The sequence below is a fragment of the Miniopterus natalensis genome, chromosome 1 (genome assembly GCF_054644295.1).
Source record: "Miniopterus natalensis isolate mMinNat1 chromosome 1, mMinNat1.hap1, whole genome shotgun sequence".
NCBI classification, from domain to species: Eukaryota; Metazoa; Chordata; class Mammalia; order Chiroptera; family Miniopteridae; genus Miniopterus; species Miniopterus natalensis.
The window spans coordinates 21,139,782-21,161,437 of NC_142081.1; the positions used below are offsets into that span (position 1 = coordinate 21,139,782).

The 21,656-nt window shown below is 42.5% G+C and overlaps 2 protein-coding genes and 1 pseudogene across 7 annotated transcripts in view; 2 read left to right on the forward strand and 1 right to left on the reverse strand.

Annotated features, from left to right (window-relative positions):
* Window positions 1–10,162, forward strand: part of ENTPD5 (ectonucleoside triphosphate diphosphohydrolase 5) — a 34,635-nt gene extending 24,473 nt beyond the window's left edge. For all 5 annotated transcript variants that reach the window (XM_016208185.2, XM_016208186.2, XM_016208191.2 and 2 more), the window contains exons 11-15: window positions 142–243; window positions 1,300–1,440; window positions 2,904–2,960; window positions 3,632–3,747; window positions 6,947–10,162. In XM_016208185.2, coding sequence (XP_016063671.1) covers window positions 142–243; window positions 1,300–1,440; window positions 2,904–2,960; window positions 3,632–3,747; window positions 6,947–7,033 — 503 coding nt within the window. In that variant the 3' untranslated portion in view covers window positions 7,034–10,162. The remainder of the gene's footprint in view (window positions 1–141; window positions 244–1,299; window positions 1,441–2,903; window positions 2,961–3,631; window positions 3,748–6,946) is intronic.
* On the forward strand, window positions 2,328–2,439 carry LOC148094032 (small nucleolar RNA U13; annotated as a pseudogene).
* Window positions 10,163–10,640: 478 nt separating the features above from the next.
* On the reverse strand, window positions 10,641–21,633 carry COQ6 (coenzyme Q6, monooxygenase). 2 transcript variants are annotated; one of them, XM_016208183.2, is made up of 12 exons: window positions 21,451–21,633; window positions 18,978–19,112; window positions 17,663–17,721; window positions 17,263–17,386; window positions 14,801–14,931; window positions 13,999–14,106; window positions 13,856–13,918; window positions 13,552–13,659; window positions 11,716–11,918; window positions 11,523–11,638; window positions 11,185–11,351; window positions 10,641–10,770 (listed from the first exon to the last, which is right to left on the reverse strand). In XM_016208183.2, the coding sequence occupies exons 1-12, from the start codon at window positions 21,614–21,616 to the stop codon at window positions 10,741–10,743; spliced, it is 1,410 nt and encodes a 469-aa protein (XP_016063669.1). In that variant the 5' UTR covers window positions 21,617–21,633; the 3' UTR covers window positions 10,641–10,740. The 2 variants fall into 2 exon arrangements, with proteins under 2 accessions (XP_016063669.1, XP_016063670.2); XM_016208184.2 differs by lacking the exon at window positions 21,451–21,633 and adding an exon at window positions 19,231–19,863.
* Between the last annotated feature and the right edge of the window lie 23 nt (window positions 21,634–21,656).

Below are 21,656 nucleotides of genomic sequence, written 5' to 3' on the forward strand. Positions count from 1 at the left end.
GTAGCCATGAAACTAATTTCATATGATTTTAAGGCCTAGCTACTGTGGTGATTACTTTCAACCTTACTGGCTCTTGCTTGCCTCCCTCACATCCTTGCCTCTTACTTTGTGGGTTTTGTTTGTGTGTGTGGTTTTTTTCAGGGACTGAGGGACACACTTTTCGAAGTGCCTGTCTACCAAGATGGTTAGAAGCGGAGTGGATATTTGGGGGCGTGAAATACCAGTATGGTGGCAACCAAGAAGGCAAGTGATGTTTTTACACTGGTTGAAATTATTTTTACACTTGAAGTCTGAAAGAGTTCCATGGGAATCTTTTTACAGAGCTCAAGAGAAACTTGTCATGTTGCAGGGACTCAATGCAGAGGTCTTGGTATGCCTCCAAGAAATAGTGGGAAGTGACAGTGAGCAAGGCAGCCATCATTCTGTATCCTGCTCTTTCCCTGGCCAAGTGTCCTGCATCCATTCTTACCCTGGATCTAATGCATTTAGGGTCTCTGCCCTCAGCAGGGTGAAACTTTCAGGTTCAGTTAAGTGTTTAGCTGTTTAAGTTATAGTAAAACTTAAACTTGAGATGTAGGGAGACTAATTCACTTTACATATTATAAAAGGCACAGAACTTAAAATCAAGGAAAAAACTTGACTTTTGCAATAAAGGAAGCAGGCAAGACTTCTAGCTACTTTTCATAAGCACCATGAAACATAATTTGGGGCAGCAGCTTGAAGCCAACTGGGGCTGTTTTTGGTAAACACAAGTTAGGGAGGGGAGCCCTAGAGAAGCAGGGGCCTTTCCTCCAGAGTGCGAGGCTGTGGAAGTTTGCTTATTTTTGTTTGTAAGACCTTTGTCCTGAGCTTCAGCCTCAGCTTTTCTCCCTCCCTCCCTCCCTCCCTCCCTCCCTCCCTCCCTCCCTTCCTTCCTTCCTTCCTTCCTTCCTTCCTTCCTTCCTTCCTTCCTTCCTTCCTTCCTTCCTTTTTTTTTAATATCTCTCCATTGATTTCAGGCAGGGGAAATGAGAGAGAGAGATAGAAACATCAATGATGAGAGAGTCATTGATCGGCTGCCTCCTGCCCACCCCCCACTGGGGATCGAACCCACAACCCAGGCGTGTGCCCTGACTGGGAATCGAACCTCGACCTCCTGGATCCTAGGTCGATGCTCAACCACTGAGCCACACCGGCCAGGCAGCCTCAGCTTTTCTTGCTCCTCCTCATGTTTCCACATTGACTGCAGTAGCTTGCCTCAGAGAGTGGTCTCTTCTACCATTTTCCTCACCGTGTCCCTGTGCACCTTTGCCCTGGCAGGAGAGGTGGGCTTTGAGCCCTGCTACGCTGAAGTGCTGAGGGTGGTCCAAGGAAAACTTCACCAGCCAGATGAGATCCAGAGAAGCTCCTTCTATGCTTTCTCTTACTATTATGATAGAGCTGTTGACACACACATGATTGGTAAGTTCACTCCAGGTGTCAGTTCAGGGAGGCCACGGCAAGGCTCTGGTGGGAAAGGGAGAGGGAGTATCTAAAATGCTTCATCGGAGGTGATCATCCTACTCTTCTTCAGTGCTGGTTGTTGAGTGACACTAGTTACTCAAATGGAAGGGTGCATGTGAATGAGAATCTTTTCGAGCTAGAAAATCGTCTTAAAAATTTACATGAAGTCTTTTTTCTTTTTTTATTGAGGTATAATTGACATAAAGTAAAATGTACATTATTTTTTATTAAAATATAGTTGACATATTATATTAGTTTCAGTGTATAAAATAGTGATTCAGTATTTATATACCTTAAAAAGTGATCTCCATAGTGAGTCTAGTAACCATCTGTCACTGTAATTTAAAATATTTTTTTTAATCCTCACCTGAGGACATTTTTCCCATTGCTTTTCAGAGACAGTGGAAGGGAGAGAGAGAAATATCAATGTGAGAGAGACAGCATTGATTGGTTGCCTCCCACACATGCCCAAAGTGGGCTGGGGATCGAACCTGCGACCAGTGGTGGTGCTCTTGGCCGGAATCAAACCCGGGACCATTCAGTCCACAGGCCTGCGCTCTAACCATTGAGCCAGGGCTGTACAAAGTTCTTAAAATAGTGTTGACTATACTCCCTATGCTGTACATTCCATGCCTGGACCGATTTACTCTATAACCAGAAGTTTGTGCCTCTTATTCTTTACCTTTTTTGCCCGACCTTCCACCCCCCTCCCCTCTGGCAACGATCAGTTTATTCTTCATATTTGTGAATCTGTTTGTGTTTTGTTTTGCTTTTCAGATTCCACCTATAAGTGAAATCATATAGTATTTGTTCTTCTCTGATTTATTTCATTTAGCATAAAATGTACACATTTAAAGTGTACAGGTAGTTCATAAGCGTGATGATTGGGTGTTCACGCTCTTGTGTGAGATGTACCTCCCTCAAACCTTGTTACATCAGCACATTACCCATCTGACGTGAAAAAAAAGAATAAAGTGTACAGTTTGCTAAGTTTGACATATGCATACACCCATGAAACCATTATCAGATTCAATATTTAAAACCATATCTATCACCCCAAAGTTTCCTCCTCCCCCTTTATAACTTTTTTTTATCACAGTAGCAATGCTTTTGTTTAGCTGTGATAATATATGCATGTGATCTGTCAGGGCCTGAGATATGAATAGATTTTCTATTTTCTAATGAATTTTTTTAAATGGGTCTAATTTTTTATTGTGGTTAAATATATATAACTTAAAATAGATTATAACTAAATAAGTAGACTACATAGATTATATTGCATGAATACCATGTTTATTTAATCCATTCCCTAATGTTAGAAATTTTATTTCCTGTTTTTCTTTTTTACAAATATCACTAGGATGAATTTCCTTATGTTTCCGTCACACTTTTTGACATCAGCTACTCTTGTTTCATTTCAGATTATGAAAAGGGGGGTATTTTAAAAGTCGAAGATTTTGAAAGAAAAGCAAAGGAAGGTAAGTGCCAATGTCAGCCCTTGATGACGAGTCTGAGGCTGTACAAAGTCCAGTGACCTTAACGTTACCCAAAGTGCCACCGTCAGCAGAAGGCCTCTCAGAAGGCTGGTTTCCTGTCTTTGCCAGGAGCTAAAAGCATCAGGTGGCATAGAAAATATGAGAATAGAAGAGGCTTTAGGAAAATGGTGCAAACATTTCTAGTTTATTTTTTTAATTGAAATAGAGTTATCTGTTAATAAAACACCAAGCACCAAAATATATGGGAAATAGCCACAGAGGCTTCCTGGAGAGAGTCAGATAAAAGATCTTAGCCAGTGGCCCCAAAGTAATGCTAACTGGTATTTCCCTGTCTTCTGGGCCTCAGCATTAATAATATATAAGGGACGTGGTTGAATTGACCCTGAACGATAGATAGCTCATAGAAATTTAGAAAATAAACTAGAGCCCATGTAAATTTGAGTAGATAAGATATAACATCAGAAATGTACAAGTTCTTAAGAAGCTGCGGTCTTGTAGAGGCTGTCAGTGCACAGTTCTAGCCTCCAAGACTCCTAGGGATCAGCCAAATGGAGAATTCTGCTTTGCTTATTCCAAGTCTATATTTAGAAAATTACACACCTCTCAGTTGGCTGCAAACTTGAATTCCATTCTTCACTCTCTCTCCCTTTCAGTGTGTGACAACTTGGAAAACTTCACTGCAGGCAGTCCTTTCCTGTGCATGGATCTCAGCTACATCACAGCCTTGTTGAAGGATGGCTTTGGCTTTGCAGACAGCACCGTCTTACAGGCAAGAGAGAGAGCAGAGGAGCCTCATAACAGACTACTTATTTGGGAGTTGGGAAGAAAGAGTTAAGAACTTGTTGAATAGCCAGAGTGGCTCTAGGTGGAATTATGATTTTTATTCACTGTGCAAGGTACTATGAGTGTGGGAAATTCCCTCAATGCAAAGGCAGCATCTGTTACCAGGCAAGCTATCCTAGAGGTCACAGAGCAGAAGGCTTGCAGCCCAAATGAAGATGCCCAGGTCCCATGGTTTATCAAATCAATTTCTAAACTCAGGGTGAGAAGCAACGGGAAAGAAATGGGACATATGAACACACAGGATAGGGTGCAAGCAGGTTGGGAGTGCCAGGCTTCCTGCATCCTGGGTTTCTATGTTCTGCCTCCCTCCGCTGCTGCCCACAGTGTGGTTGTAAGTACTAGAAATGAAGTTTAATCAAGGGAGCACAAAGACAAGGTGCCCGGGGCCATCACACAAATTTCTTCTCTTTGGGGAGGCACAGGCGCAGGTACATTGGTATTAGCTCATTCAGCCCACTAGATGGTCTTATTTGGCAGAGGACATGAGGAACCAGAAGAAGTGTCACCAACTAGTGGCTTAGGACCTCATGAATGTTGAATGCCTTGTGCATATGTAGTATGTCATATATTTTATGTGCCTCATATATTTAGTGCCTCTTGAATCTTAGGTCCCTCTTCATCTTTCTGTCTTTGTCCATTTGTTCCCGAACAGTCAGGCTCAGCTTTATCTGTAGTAACTTATTCTAAACACATCTTACATACTTCAGCCATCCCATTTATTTTCTTGTCTTCAGTACCATAATTGAATAATTGTACATTGTGGTTATGTCAATGAAAGAATGTCCAGCATTAGAAAAAGTCTTATTAGAGTTTATTTGAGCCAAACTGACAACCATTGCTGGAAAGCAAAATCTCAACAGATTGAGAAAATGCTCTAACGTATGGCAATTTGCAGCTTATTTTATGCATTAGATCAAAGGAGGAGACGTAAGGGGGTTACATGAAATCCACTGGTGGTAAATTAGGGAGGCGGGAGAAAGCAAAGTGGGGAAATCTCTGAGGCTGGATAAAAAATAAAGCACAGACACATCTTTTACACAGGTGGGTACAGGATAGTAAAGATGTACGGCACAGTGAGATGGCATGAGGGCAGCAAGACAGCAGAGTGGTCATGCTCTGGTGCAGGTGGTTGTGCCTTCAAGGGGTTTGGAAAGGAAAGTTACCCTGCCATTTCAAACGTGTGTTATCTTAGATGCACAAAGACAATAGACAGTTTTGAAGGTAAAGATTGACCTTAGTCAAGGAAGCTACAGGCCTAGGACGGGACCACCCACCACAACCCACTTTTAGTTAAGAATTTTTTTGTTCAGACCGCGCTGTGTGGTTACTTTCAGTCTCCGGGTTTGTAAGGCCCACCATGCAGGCCTCCCCTGAGCTTGTCAGGTTTAGTTTGTGACCCCTTTTCTTCCATAGTTACAAAGGTGAATAAGATGTAATCTTTGTCTTCAAATGTCACATAGTCTATTAGAGGAGATGGCTCAAGGCAGCTTTGAACTTTGGGGTCAAGTAAACACTAGACTGTACTGTTTCTGAGCCTCCTCCCCCCACCTTCCTTTGTGCCCGTTCCCCTTCCTGTTTCCTTAGTTCTAGGTGAGTTTATATTACCCAATTTGTGTGTTATACAGATTTCATAAATTCATTTGTACTAAGGTATTTGGACTTAATGTGTTTTACCTGCCAAGAACATCAGCATTTAAGGTGCTTAAGACAGAACTACTTGCCAATAGATTAGTATAGTCATATTTAAAGCATGGGCTTTGCTGTCCATCAGATCTGGATTCAAGTTCTGATTTTGCAAGCTTGCTGGCTCTGTGACCTTAGATGATTTACTTCCTCTCTAACTTTTAGGTTCTTCATCCAAAACACAGGTATCCTCACAATACCTATTTTATAGGGCTGCTATGAAAATTGAGATAATGCCTTCAAAGCACAATACCTGGCACATAGTATGTTATTAGTATTGGTATTGTTAGTAGTGTAGGCATTTCACACGTTGGGGAGAAATTTGTGGATTAAAGAGGTCATCCTAAGCCCTCAATACATAGTACTAAGTTAACATCCTCTACTTAAGTATCAACTATAACCAAGTCCAAGTTTAAGAACAAGTTTCTGCCATTTCCAGTGCTGGCATCCTTTTGCTCTTTATGATTTCATTGGCAGCAAAATTTAAATCAGGTGTGCATAATCCCCTGCCCCAGAGATAGCTTCACTTTGGCATATATATCCCTAGGCTGTCAGCCCAGTCCTGAGAACAGAAGAGAGAGCATTTGATGGGGGGTACTCCCAGTTTGACTCAGGTGTCTCAGACAAAACCTCAAGATGATGCACATGCTGTTCTCCCCAGTGTTTGACACAGTGACTAGACTGGATTTCCTCAGGTCAACAAAGTGCTGTGTCATAAAAAACAGTACTAGACAGACAGACTAAAACCAATCCATTGGTTTCCAAATCTGTGTATGTGTGGTGGTAACATCTTTACTCAAAAAAAGCTTATGCAGAATGCCGGTAAAACTAGTGAGTGGAGCATCTAGTTGAAGCAGAGGTAGGAGGCTAAGAATCCTCACCATTTGGCCCCCGTTTCTCTTTGAAGGAACCCCCAGGGATTCTGAAGAAAACAATTTGATAAAGACTAATTGAATCCCCATGTTATGTAGTTGAGGAAATGGTGTCTAAAATGGGGTCACTGAATTAAGGCTCAACCTGGCTTAGAATGCCTTAAGTACCTTGGATGGTTAATAGTGCTTAAGAAGATGCAGTTACTTACAAGTATGAGTTGAGAAGCTAAGTATGTTCTTTTCTATCCCTAAATCTGTTCCCAACTCCTGTTATATTTAGTTTCAGGATTAGGGAAAGAGTTCTGAAGGTCCTGTCTGGAAAGCCTGGGTGAGATCACTTTCTGGGACTAGAAGATTCAGGGATCAGCTTGGCAGCGGTGGGGCAATAGACCACGCAGGAAGGAAACTATTGCAGAAATGGGTTGTGGGGAAGCCTCCAGACTGGCTATTCCCAATTTGCCTTGGTTTGGCCATGTGGATGATGTTTGCAGGTGTTCTCTGCCCATGTTGTGCTTGCTAGAGTTGAAAATTGAATGAAAATGTGAAGACTTTTTTTCTTCTCCCCAACAGCTCACAAAGAAAGTGAACAACATAGAGACAGGCTGGGCCTTGGGGGCCACCTTTCACTTGCTGCAGTCTCTGGGCATCTCCCACTGAAGCCAGGCCCTTCCTCTGAGGCCTGCATTTGCCAATAACCTTTTTAACAGGAGAAGGAGAGAAGACTCAGCCATGTTCTGAGGTAGTCTGGAAACCACCTGGATTGAAACCCAGCAGCTGGCTTAATCAGGAAGAAGGGGCTTTTGTAGACAGCTCTTGCCTCTAAGTCTAGAGATTTGGGTTTAATTAATTTTACACATCTAATAGGAACAGGTACCTAACCATTCTGCTTGCACAGCTGGTACCAGAGTCTAAATTTTTGAGCATACTTGTTTGTCACAGAGAGCCAAAAGGAATAGCTTTGGAACTTAACCTTGGAGAACCCAGGGACAAGTCCCTGGGAACCAAAGAAAAATCTCATTTCAACCCTTTGAGTGCCTCATTCCTTTAAACATTTTCATTTTCCTCTTACATGCTAAACTCAGCTGACTGACTGCCCTCCCATGGCCTATCAACACCAGTATATTTTTCCTTCCTGCACATTGCCTTGTCCCACCTTTATCACACCCATCCACCTACCCCCAAAAAAAGAGAAAAGAAAAAAATACCTGGTTTTGTAACTCAAGGGGAAAGAAAGATACAACCTCTGAGGTTGGGTGATCCTGCCTTGCACTAGCTACAATCAGCCAGCTGAGAGCTGTTCTAACTCTTAGCAGGATGGAGAGCCACTCCTACCTGCAGATTCCAGCCTTAAGAGAGGAGGCCATCCTGTCTCTAAGGACATGTTTGGGAGGGTGTGGCTGCCTTGTATAGGCCACTTTCTTTTATTCAACTTTTTTTAAGTCAACCGTGGGATTACTGAACATGTCCATCCTAGGAATATGTGTTTATTCAGTGCCAGTACCTCCTTCCAGGCTCTGTTATAGTAATTTGTCATCCTAAGCTGCTTTCTTTGTATTTCTAAGAAATACATCTATACCGTAGCTATTTGAGGATCTAGATTTTGGTCGCAGCTCCTTTCAGTTTGCCCTTCTATTCTGTTCATAGCAGTATCTCTTCCTACCTGGCCCCCTGATCATTTTAGCTAACATACTCTGAATTATTTGTCTAGTTCCAAGGTTTCTGATACCTTTCTTGACGGTAACCTAACATTTTAATTGGTTGGCCATTGTGGCCCTCATCAGTACTGTGGATTCTCTTTTTTAGTTGGAATGCTCTGAGCTCTTCATTTTGTGAATTATTTCCCCTAAAATTCATTATCTTGTACTTTCCCACATGACATCACCTGCTTCTTGTCTACCCACTCAAGTGCTCTTGGGCTCAAAGGATCTTCCTGTTGACTGGCTCATTTACTTTGGCTCTTTACTTCCAGCTTCTTTCCAGCAGTTTGAATCTCCCAAACTTGTAGCTTTCACAGTAGACTTTCTTTCAGCTCTCTCACAAAAGGTGTTGAACACCTGGCTCTCACACTAGTTCCTGGGGAACCTTATTTTTTTGTTATTCCACTGAGTCAATAAATATTTAACATCTGATGTGCAAGTAACTAGGCAAATTTCTGTATACTCATCCCCCAAATTTTAGTTTTTCTTTTAAAAAGTCAATGTGGAAATCTCTTGAGATTCTTCACACTGACTTTTATTATACCAAGGTCACCTTGATACCTTTGTCTTCCTCAAAAAATGTTAATACATAATGAAATAGAATCTTTATAGAGTTGGAAACAGCCCAGAGATATAATCCAGTCTTCTAACTGTTGCAGAATTCCCTTAAAACTTCTAACTGGCTGTCATTCAGCTTCTGGTTAGGCATGTTTTCAGACAGCTCATTCCATTTGGGACTGCACTGATGTTAAAAATTCCTCCTTATATTGAGCTGCAATCTGTCCTCTCAGTGATCTTCTCGAATCCTTCCTTTCAATCTTCTGAAGAAAGTTCCTCCCAAATCCTTTGTGGTCTCTTCTTTAATAGAACACTTGGCTTCTAGACCTCTTACCATTTTTGTCACACAGGTAATGTGTTAGAACCGGTCATACACTTAATGTTGTTCCACATGATTAGGGAGAGACCGGTTTCTCTAGTAGAAACCAAGTTGTTTTCCCAAGAGGTAAGCTGGGTTCACTAAAGATTCGTTTGACAGGTCCAGAGAGGTAAGATTCCCTGGTGTTTGTCACAGCTTATCTCTGAAGATTTCTTATAGACTGAGGCTGTTCAGACTCCTTTGGTCATCCCAAGTACCTCCAGAACTCTTAGATGCATTAACTCCAGAAATGTATCTACATATATTCTGATCATCTTGATTAGAGCATCTGGAGAATTAACCAGTTTATCCATTTTAGGAGGAATTTGGAGTAAGAATTATTATTTCTTAGGAAAACATGACTTGTCTATAATGTCCTTTCTGCCCCTCAGTATACCTTTTGGGCCTCTTATTAAGGAATCCTATAGTGTCTAATATTGCTGGTTAAAGTTTCTTTCCTGTAAATGTGTTTATATATTTCAAATACATATCACCTGGCCTGGCACACAGGATGTTGTGTGTTTACCATCTTCATATGAAGAACATCCTCTGTGGGTTATGGAGAGCCTTGCAAGATGTGCCTTAAAATTCTTCCTATTTTGCTTGATTTTTTATTTACATACTTTTGGAAAGTCCATGTTTTCCCTACCTGGGCTACCTTTCCATTCTTATGTGAAAGCTGACCCCCTACAGTGACCTTTCTAGACTCTTCTAGTAGTCACACAGCTTTCACAGTAGTTGCTGGGCACATTTTTCCTGAGATTCCAGGTACATTTGTGATATTATCACTTTTTTATTCTAGTGTCTTACACATTTTCTACATTTGCCTGAAAAGCTCCCTTGTAGTAACGTATTTCTCATTTCTTCAAAAATTATTCCCAAGAATAACTTTGCTTGGTTCAAAAGCAGACTGTTTCTTCTCATTTCATCATCAAATCAGACTTTTGGGGAAAATGTTCTTTATAGTATACAAATCTAACGGATCCAAAAATCTCTTCAAGAGGCATCTCTGGTACTTCGAAGTGAGTTCTTCAAACACCCAGAGCATCCCCACCCCCATCAGCCACCTGTCTGCAACCAAATATGAACAAATTCTGCTGCTAATCAGATGTTCCCTTTGACCTGGCTCCTGAGGTTTCAAACCTGTGCAATGAAATTATTTATTTTTATTATTATTGAACAGACAATGGTGTCCCAGAGAGGAACCATAAATAAAACTGAGATCTGTTGCTGTGATAAGTAATAATGAGCATTAACAAGATTTGGTTTTCTTCTTAGAAAGTCCAGTGCATGTATAACAAATGTTAAAGCAATTTGTTTAATTTATTAATTTTGAAGCAGCAATTCGAACAAAAATGTACCAATTGAATATTTCTCATTCTTATCTCGATCAAAAAATTGTGTAAATTTATGACCAGCATTAAAAAAAAACCCTGTACAGATCTTCTCTTTAGAAAGGATTAACAAGTAAAAATGAATGCCACAGCACCTTAGTAATTTGTTTTAGTAATAAAAAGTTTTCAACAAAAATCGTAACAGTCTTCCTTTGGGGTATTTCTTGGCTTGGTTTATATACCCTTCTCACAGCAAATTATCACTCATTACTTGTGCTCCACAGACCCCTTAAATAAAGGAGAAAAAGAGACTAGAGAATGCTAATATAAAATCAATTTATTAAATCTTGAAACTATGTGATGGCCTTAGGAAAAGTTGTTCAGTTTTCTTCAACATAATCTGCAGAAGAGGAGCATTCATTTGCTTGCAAAGGCCATAATCTGTTCCTATAGAAAAATGAAACAAAGTGAGGTGTGAGTGCGGGTGAAGAAAATACTTTAAAATATCCAAAGTGATTAAAGCAAAAACTCAGCAAAAGTCCCAGATACTCTTCCCAAGAGTTCCTCCAGCATGTCTTTAACTGGATGTTCCTCAGGACAGAAAGCTGACCGAGCAGCAAAAGGAGCTGAAGGGTATCTTTGAAAGCCTCTATCTGCTGTTCTAAGCCCGCCCTTATACTGTATCAAGTTACTACCTAGATGGGCCCTAGCACCAACAGGCCCAGCAGACTTTTTGCTCATAACTGCTGGAGAAGATAAAAAAGATAATTTTACAGCCAAGAAAATTAATTCAAATAAACCAAGTCATTGGCAAAGTCATGCCTCAGTGACCAAGACTCTTAGCCACGAGCGACCTCTTACTTTGAGTGGAGATACTGCATTCGTGGCCTGCAAGCCCCACGTCCTGAGCAGCACAAGCGGGGTGGCACTGGTGGAATAGAGCCTTTTTAGCAGGTCAATAGCAGCCAGAAGAGCAGTGTTGTGACGCTGTCTGTCTGTCTCATAACCTGTAAGGTGGCTCATGGAGCCTGGAGGAAAGAGGAAGGTTACATTCCTAATCCCATAGTGAAGTTTTCTTTCCTAGAAAAGCACATGCACTTATGTCCACCACATCTGACTGCTGAGGGGCATTTAGGGGTCCTGATCTCCCTTAACTACAATGACCTCTGGATACTTCTCTAAGGTACATGAACCCTTACCTAAGTCCTTCCCATCGAAGGCTGCAGTACGGAGGTGATGGACCAAGCTGGAGATGTCCCCAAAGCCCATGTTGACACCTTGTCCTGCAAGTGGATGGACTCTGTGGGCTGCATCCCTAAAAACAAAGGAGTTTAGGGGTGGCCTCCAGCAGCAGAGTGAGAAGGGAGCAGCCCTGCTCTTCTAGTATCTTACCCGATGAGCGCCAGCCGAGGCCGGACGTACTCAGCAGCGTGTCCCAACCCAAGAGGAAACAGTACTCGGCTTTTGGCGTCCACCCTGGCTACACTTGGGGGCAGCTGGCGTGCTGAGGCCTTAGTGGGCTTCAGAAAGGCAACAGCATAGTGCAGCATGGTGCTGGCCGAGTCAATGAAGTCCGTGTGGTTGGCATCACTCCACTGAGCAGCATCAGCCACAAAACAAAGTGAAATTTCATCAGTCACTAGCAGGGAATTAAAAATTTAACAAGGAAACCCTTTTTATAGCCAAAGCCAAAGGCAACAGCACCTAACATGCCTAAAATGACCTGGACAGTAAGTGACAAGTCCCTCAAATAAATGCAAAACAGTTTCCCATCATTCCCCACAGGTTTTAGGAACAAGCCAAACTGCTCCTGAGCTGGCCCTGCCTACCTCTGACCTTGACCTTTCACTAGTCCCCACCTTTAATAACCTGCACCAGCCACACTGTAGCTCATTCTACAACATCCTTTGCGTCTGCCACTCTCCTCTGCGTAGAATGTCCTCCCACTTCTAGTTCACCAGGATCTTACCTCAGAGCGTCAGAGGCTGTCAGCTCTTTTTACAAACCTCCCTCCAAACTCTCCTCTGTGTGCTCACCTGTTCCCACAGCATCCTATGCATACTTCTACCACTATTCCGAAATTGCCACTGACATACCTTTCTCCTCATGTGACTATGAGCTTCCTAAAAGCAGGGAGTGTGTCTCATTCGTCTATCTTCAGACCCTCCTACACAGAAGGCAATAGTAATTATTGCTAAATGAATGTCCTACTGAGGCCCGAGCCGGGAATATATGCTAAATGACCCAGAGGGTGGTAGCACTTCTCTTGGAAGCCACTCCAGTATGTTCAGTTCCTTTTATTGTTGCCACTACAGAGCAGTGAAGCTGAAGTTCTTCGGTGTGAAGTCACTAGTGAGGTAGTGGAGTTTGGTGGTTAAAACCACAGGCTTGAGGGCCGGCCTCATTTCAGAACCCAGCTTTGCACTAGATTACGACGTTGGGCAAGTTACCTATCTCTAAATGAGCATGTTAATAGTACCTTCCTCAAAGGGTCATTAATTTAAATATATAAGTACAGGTAAAACTCTTCACCTGTACCTGGCACATAAAAAGTGCTCAATAAATGTTACCAATTATCACTTACTGAATTTAGATAAGTGTAGCATTTAAACTCCAAAAATACTGTGCCATGTTATCTAAAAGCTGTATCACTTCGGAATAATCATTACTATTTGTTAAGCACCTATAAAGTACGAGGCATGTTACATAAAGTCTCTAATCTTAAGTCTTTAGACTTCTATTGTTAATTATTATTATTATTACTAACCCCTGAGAGACTAGTGATAGTATTTCCACTGTTTAGGAGATTTACAGTTAGTACCAGTATTGAACCCCTATCTGTCTAAAGCTTACTCTTAAGCTCCTCACTGAAATGTGCTCAGTCCCTCTCCAAAGCATTCTGATGAATTAGGCTTCAAAAGTTCAGGTACCTGGGACCTAGTAGAGCTGTTCAAAATTACTGAAGTATTACAGCTTCAAAAAGAAGCCAATGCTAACTTCCACCCAAGCAGCTATTTCAATCAGCATAACAGCTGCCCACAGCCCTCAAAAGAGCACACCAGTTGCTGATTTCTGTTGTTTGGATTTCCCTCAATGCCCTCCTCACGTCATCCAGGCCAAGCCTTTCAGTTACGAAAGGGTGGCTGGTTGGTTACTTTTTTCCTATACAAAACTGCCTTCTGTACCTACCCCTGCAGCACCTCATCAGGCAGGCAGACTGATACTCACAAAGGCGGAGTTAATGGCATCCACAAAGTGCTCCTCATCCATGCTGACCAGCTCTGCGGCATGTTCGTGGGATGTGGACCAGACCAAGGAACTCAAGGTGTCTGAGAGCTGTCTCAAAAGAACACCATCAATACTGAGAGCTAAAACTCCTGTTCTTGGGCACTCTCAAGCACCAAGGTACAAAGGGGAAATGAAGCTAGCCTGGGGATATCCACTTAACACCCGAAAATGGCTGAGAGAACATGAAGTCCTGAAAGAGGAAGGCTGGACGTGTTTAAGCAGACTAGCCAGGTGGACTTCTTACCGGCAGCAGAGCGATGGGCCCAGAGGGAAGAAATCTCTGCCAAGCTACATTGTTTTCTGTGACCTGTAATAGAACAGTTTTTGTGAGAAGTACACACATTAAACACCAGTAGGGTCCCTGGATGGTGGGCTCATGGATCTTACCTCTGATAAATGCAGAGTAGCCACAACAGCAGACTGGTCGTAGTCCCAGCTAATATTCTGGATTCCAGCAGCTTGCCGCACTCTTGAGTTGTGACCATCTGCACCAATCTGCATGGAAACAAGAGCCTGCTAAGTCTTAAAATCTTTTAATAAGTGAAACTGTTCCAGAAGTTTATCTCTGCCTCCTAAAGACTTCTCTAGTTCCAACTGCTGGCAAGCCCATATGTGGCAGGCAACCTTTTATATGCCTGCTTCACAGCCCCTAAAGGGGTAGTGCTACATATGTGACCCCAGCATCAGCTACCGGACCAAAGCTGGACATCTGGACCATGAGGTGCCAGCCACAGGTTAACCTCAGCCAAATTCTCTTGCTATCTGAACTAGAAAGCAACAGGCAGGCACTACAGCTGAACAGTCATGATGTAAAGTGAGGATTGGCTGACACAGAAAAGGGGAAGCTGATGAGCAGAGAGGAAAAAATGGAAGATGCAAGTATATGAGTAATTTATGATTCCTGAGAGGGAAAATACAGCCTCAATTTCTGACACTCTGGTTCCTGTCCCTGTGAGGCCACCTGTCCTCTATTTCATGACCTAAGAGGGTCCAGGAGATTGCATCCTGTGCCAGATTTACAATAAGACCATCTTAACTTAAGCTGGTTTACTGGGTACTGGTCCTTATAACCCAAAGCTTTGCCTAAAATTAGCATCAACTGTAGATTAGATGTAAAACTAGAGGCCCTAGAATTGAGGCTAAGATATAGATATGCAAGACCCCTGGCGAAATAAGAATCTTCAACTACCAACAATTTGGTCTGGAGGGTGCTGCCATCACCTAGGGTAATATGAACCCAAGGGCTGGAGTCTGTCATGGAAAAGGGACCAGGCCAGGTATAGCCAACTGCTTTGCTCTGGTAAAGAACAGTCACTCGGTCTAGAGAGGTCAGAAGAGAAAAAACAAAACATTAGAAAGGCAGCCCATGCAGGCTGAGCAAAACACTGTAACAAACCTAAAACAAGGTCCTAGGACAGTTGTCTCTTGTCACTTATTCCTAAACAACAAAAATAGAATCTAAAAAAAAACCTTATGTGATCAATGCTCTAGTCTGAGAGCTGATAAATGACAAAAACCAAAGGGAAGACCCGGCCAATGTGGCTCAGTGGCTGAGCTTCGACCCATACACCAGGAGGTCACTGGTTCGATTCCCGGTCAGGGCACATGACTGGGTTGAGGCTCGGATCGACGTGCAGGAGGCAGCTGGTTGATGTTTCTCTTTCATTGATGTTTCTATCTCTCCCCTTTCCTTCCTCTCTTTCTAAAATCAAAAACATATTTTAAAAAAACAACAGGGATAAGTCAGTACAAAAAAAAAAAAAATTAAGCTCTCAATGGATTATCAGCCTAAAGCAGGCACTCTTCCCCTCCTGCTCCTCTAGTTCACACTACTCCTATATGAGCCCACCTGTGCTTTTAAACAGTGTAGAAATACCATGAGTTGAAACAACTTCTAGATTTCAAAATCTGGAAGAAAAACCTTTCTTTTTAAAGTAAAAATCTTATTTTCTGATCATAAAAGTTACATGCTTACTGTAAAAGTCTGAACAAAGAAAGGTTTAAAGGGGGAAAAAACACCCTCAATCATACCACTGAGAGAGAACTACAGTTAAAGCTTTGCCATATAGCTTTCCAAACAATTTCCTATGCGTGTACATATGCATGCACACACCCTCACACACACAAATGGGACCATATGACATGTACTTTTTTTAACCAATATATTATGGGACACGTTTCTAAGTGACTAAATATTAGATCTAAATTATCTTTAAAAGCTGCACAGAAGTTCATTATAGGAGTGAACTATCCCATATCAAAAAGCACTTAAGTTGCTTCAAATTTTTCTCTCTCTAGAAGAACCCTGAAATACTTGCAAATCATATACTGAATAAGGAATTTATATCCAGAATACATAAAGGACTCATAACTCAAAAATAAAAAGATAAATAATCCAGTTTTAAAACAAGCAAGATTCTGAATATACCTTTCTCCAAAGACACATAAGCGCCAATAAGCACATGAAAAGATGCTCAACATTATTAGTCATCAAGGAAATACAATCCCAACTACAATGAGATACCATTCCACAATCACTAGGATGGCTATAATTTTTTTAAAAGGGGGAGGAGCCCTGGCGGGGTTGCTCGGTTAGAGCGTCGTCCAGATATGCCCATAAAAGAAACAACCAATGAATGCATAAAAAAGTGTAACAACAAATCGATGTTTCTCTCTCTTCCTCTCTAAAATCAATCAATAAATAAAAATTTTAAAAGAAAATACAAATTAAAAGGGGAGGAGTAAGTGCTGGTGAGTATGTGAAGAAAGTGGAACCCTTATACACAGGGAGGGGCAAAAGAGGTTTACAGCTGTTCATATGGAAAATAATAACACAGGAATAAACTCTGTTTTGTGTACTCACAACTGTAACCTACATTTGCCCACCCTGTATTGGTGGTGAGAAAGTGAAATGGAGCAGCCTCTTTGAAAAAGGTTGGTAGTTTATGAAAATGTTAAACAGCCTTATTATATAACCAGCAATTCTACTCCTTAGTATTCACCCAGAAGAAAGGAAAACACATGTCCATATAAAACCTTGTACACAAACATTCATAGTGTTACTCACAATTGCCAAAAAGTAGAAATGACCCAAGTGTCCATCTACTGCTGAATGGATAAAATGTGGTATGTCCACCCAACGGAATACATTTGGCAGTAAGAAAGGAGCACTGACACATGCGGCAACATGAACAAATCTCAAAAATGTTCAGTGGGAGAAGTCAGACACAAAAGAATACACTTTGTATGAGTCTGTCTCTGAAATATCCAGAACAGGCAAATCCTGACAGAAAGTAGACGAGTGGTGCCGGGGGATGGGGGTGAGATTGGGGAATATGATAAATGGGCACACAGTTTCCTTCTGAGATAATGGAAATATTCTAAAATAATACTGTGACAATGGTGGCACAACTCTAATAAAAATTGTTGAACTGTATCCTTAAAATGGATAAATTTTATGGTATGTAAATTATACCTGAATAAAGCTGTAAAAGAACACAGAAAAAAAACACTGAGATAGCATAAGAACGTCTGTTTATGGCAGACATTAGTGCCTGTCAGAGGCCCTTTCTTCCAGTAAATCCTGGAATAATTCCAAAGCGGTTCGCCTCGCAGAGAACGAAAGGGAGGTGGGAGGGGCGGGAGCCTCACCTGACACAGCCTCCAGCTGCTGCGTGAGAGCATGCATGATGACGTCATTCTCCACGACATAGCCCATGTCATCCAGGTTATCCTTGTCAAACACCACCAGGGCCTCTGAGCAGGCGTCCCACACCTGGAAGCCCAAGGAAAACGGAACATTTCTCCAACTGGAAACTGAGGACTGCTTTCCCAAGTGACAGAAGCAGAAAAATCACAACGTGTAAGTCCCTCTGGCAGGACATGAGGTGAGAAGAAAATTCTCTTGGGAATGCTTCCTCCCACTTCCTTAGGCAGAGTGTGGGCTTTGTCTGATTCTTCCCACATTCACAGAAAGCCTGGAGACTGCGGACTCCAATATCTTAACATAAGACACACCGAGATATCTCGCCAAGAGTGATAAAGGAAGCACCTGCATTCGCCGAAAGGCTTTGTATCTCATGTTGCAGATGTGGTCCCAGGCACCAAAACCTACAAAAGAAAGATCTGTGTAGAGATCAGAGCATCCTTCCTGGGCTCCCCTTGGTCTGCCCATCTTGTTAAGTTAGAGGTTGCTTTCAGTGTTCTCCATAATAGAGAAATACTCTCTTCTATCTTGTTTGATGGTAAGACTAAGCTACTCTGTTCCTGAGTCCAGATTACACATTATAAAAAAAGGCCCAGCTTTCATGATCAACAGGTCAAATCACATTAAAGTAGGGAACTAAACAAGGAAACCAAAACCACACTGTTATTTTTTCTTTGCCATCCTATTGAAGTTAGTCTCTGGATAGAGACTATTTTTTGTTGAACTCCACGGCACTGGAGAGAGTCATTCATTGAGAAAATATCTATAGAGCACCTACAATATGCCAGATACAAATCTAGGTACTGAGCAAAAAGTGGGAAATTAAACGGACAAAGTCCCCACCCTTCTGTAGCTAACACTCTAGTTTATTATTTGTAATAAGACGGGGATGGGTGGGTAGGTGGGAAGAGATTAACCAAAGAACTTACATGCATATATGCATAACCCGTAGACACAGACAATAGTGCGGTGAAGGCATGGGGAGGGTGGGAGGGAGGGTTGCGGGGGGGGCAGATGTCAGGTAGAAGGGGTCAAGGGGGGAACAAGGGGACATCTGTAACACTTTCAACAATAAAGATAAATTTAAAAAAATAATAATATAATGTCAGGTGGTAGTAAGTGTTAAGAAGAAAAATAAAGCAGTGTAAGGGGCTAGAGAGTGATGCAAAAGTCTAATTTAGGCAAGGTGGCTCTAGACAGGATGGTCAGAGGGAGTAACATTTGGCAGAGACCTACAGACAACTGGTTGTGTGCACACATCCAGCTTCAACCCAAAAGCATTTATTACGCAGGCTCCCTAGCTCCCTAGAGGACCAACTCTGGGAATACAGAGGGTGCTGCCATTGGAAGTGACCACTAGTAATTAGTTCATATAGTTTCAGTTCCATCAATTCATCATGACCCAACATTACAAATGAAGTCTACGTGATGGACCCACACGTCCCAAGGACGTCTTCCTCAGACTGGGAGCTGATCCATTAGTAATTTCAGAGGTTCTCATCTTCAACTACGTGCCAGACTACCAACCCACACCCCTCTCTCCCACCCACCTCAGTGAGCTCCCTCCACACCAGATGCTCTGGTAACTCTGCCTATGGGGCACAGTGGAAAGCCGAGAGAGACAGGAGATTGGTTCTATGAGAGAGGATATTCTACTCACTACTGAGAAGGGTTGCAGAGCCAGGGGAAATGGAGCTGACCCTGTTGCTGTAAGTTTCTGGCAATTTCTCCAATACTTTCTTTGGGCCTGCTTCTAGTAACAGAATTTTCTTATCGTGAAAGTGAATATCATACCCTAAAAAAAAAAAAAAAAAAGCAAAATTTCATATCATTTAAAAAAATCAGAATTTTTTATTCATTGCCAAGAGAGGCAACAGATTAATTCCTTAACCCTTACGGTACAAATTTCTTACAGGGCACACAAGAAGGAACACCATGCAGAGTCCTAAACCACGCCAAATACCCCGCCAACCACCGTAAGTTTTCTCCAGACAGTCCAACATCCGTCATCTGCAAAGAAGCAAATAATGCCAAAATCCATCACAAGCCAATAGAATTCCCCTGAAAGGAAGAATGAGGTCAAAGAAGAAAGACTAGTATTGAGACTAGTATTTCCAATCTTCAAAGTATTACATCACTGAAAATTACAAATCCTATTCAACAGAAAAATGTAGTTAATAAGCAAAATTCACTGTGGCCTCAAGATTAAATCAAGGATAAAGAACTAGAGTCTGTAAAAGAAAAGGGGAACAAAAATAAGTCTGGCTCTAAAACACTGCATCAGTAAGCAAAATGGGGACTTGGGGATTCTATTACTGGGCTGCAGCACATTACAGTCAGTCCCTCCACTGTCTCAGAGAAAGATACAGGGGAAAATAAGCAGTGAGTTGCCGCTGCCAAGAAAGGGAAAAAAAATGTGATTGGTTGCCAGAGCCCCGCAGCTGTGTGTCAGCACCACAGCAATTTGCATTGGTGGGTGGGAGTGGGGACCATGAATTGCATTCTGGGCCATCACACCTCTATACCTTGATCCAGCAGTAGTCACTGCACCCTAATGCCTCCTGCCACCTCTCTTAAGGATCCTACTCACTCAAGCCTCCCCTCCCCAGGCAGTGAATGAAGCACTGGCACATGCTACAACCTGGATGAACCTTGAAAACATTAATTTCATATGTATGGAAACATCTAGAAAAAGCAAATCTACAGAGACAGAAAAGTACCAGCAGTTGCCTAGAGCAGCAATTTTCAACCAGTGTGCCACAAGAATTTTTAAAACATGCAATACCTGACTAGTCAGGGGCATGGAACTTTTTCCTTAGATCATAAAGTAAGAAAATGACAACAGTGGCCCTAGCTGGTTTGGTTCAGCGGTTAAGAGTGTCGGCTCTCAGACTGAAGGGTCCCAGGTTTGATTCTGGCCAAGGGCATGTACCTCGGTTGCAGGCTCGATCGCATCAATGTTTCTCTCTCTCTCTCTCCCCCTTCTACTCTCTCTAAAAAAGCAATGGGGAAAAAATATCCTCACTGAGGATTAAAAAAAAAGAAAATGACAACAGCCAACACAATAGCCATTCAGTGTGAATGAATCAAAATTATACCTTTTTGTGTGTCAGATCGGCAAAAAATATATTTTTTGGTGTGCTGTGAGATGAAAAAGGTTGAAAAAAATCAGTCCTAGAGCTAAATGGGCACTGACTGCTAATGGGTTCAGGTTTCTTTTGAAGGTGATGAAAATGTTCTAAAATTTATTGTGGTGATGGCTGCACAATTCTGTAAGTATACAAAAAAACCCTATTAAATTGTATGCTTTAAATGGGTGCACTTTAACCCTAGCCGGGTAGCTCAGTTGGCTAGAGCATCCCGGTACACCAAGGTTGGGGGCTGATCCCCAGTCAGGGCACATACAAGAATCAACCAATGAAGCGTGGTAAGTGGGGCAACAAATCAATGTTTCTCCCTCTCTTCATCCCCCCCCTCTCTAAAACCAATAAATTAAAAAAACAAAACAACTAGCGGTGCTCTGATGGTGTCTCTTAGTGGTTAGAGTTGGCCATACACGGAAGGGTCTCTGGTTCCATTCCTGGTCAAATACCTGAGTTGCAGGTTGGATCCTGGCCCGTGTCAGGTGCGTGTAGGAGGCAACCAATCCGTGTCCCCCTCACATCCATGTTTCCCTCTCTCTCCCCCCCTTCCTCCCCCTATCTAAAAAAAAAGGAAAAAGTCTTCGGGTGAGGATTAACGGGAAAAAAACAAAACAAAAAAACTAATGATAAATGGGTGAACTTTATGGTATGCAAATTACATCTTTTCTTTTTGCAAATTACATTCAGTGAAGCTGTTTATTTAAAAAAACAAAAACGACCACTTAGCCCAAATCAACAATGCCTGACTGCTTCTAACAGTGCCTGTAACTAAATAATCCAGAGCAGGTCTGTTTTAGGAAGGACTCCGAAGGTCCCTCCCACTTTTGACCCTTGGGAACCCCGAAGAAACTAACGCCCCTCTGGGGAGGGAACGGACTACAAGCTCCGCAACGCTCAGACTTTGAGAAGGTAGTGCCAGAGCTCCCTCGGTCCTCACCGCTCCTCCACGGCCCCGCTCCCCGACACTGCTGGCCTTGGAGATGCGCTTACCCAAAGCACAGGCCATGGCGGCGCCCACCAGGCCTCCACCCGACACCACCACATCGTACACGGTGTCTGCCGGGGCGCCGGCCCACCTCCGGCAGGAGACGAGCGGGCCTCTCCTGGCAGCAGCAGGCGCAGCCCCCAACCTGCCCACAGCCAACAGAGCCGCCATGGTGCGGACCCGCTCTGTGCCTGACACCCGCTTAGGCCCG

Coding starts and splice junctions, on each gene's coding strand:
- COQ6 (XM_016208183.2), bottom strand. CDS start 21,616: ATGGCGGCTCTGTTGGCTGTGGGCAGGTTGGGGGCTGCGCCTGCTGCT. Junction 17,387..17,662: donor AAGCCTTTCGGCGAATGCAG/GTGCTTCCTTTA, acceptor TTGGGCTTCCAG/GTGTGGGACGCCTGCTCAGA. Junction 14,107..14,800: donor CCCTCCAGACCAAATTGTTG/GTAGTTGAAGAT, acceptor GTTTCCATGCAG/ATTGGTGCAGATGGTCACAA.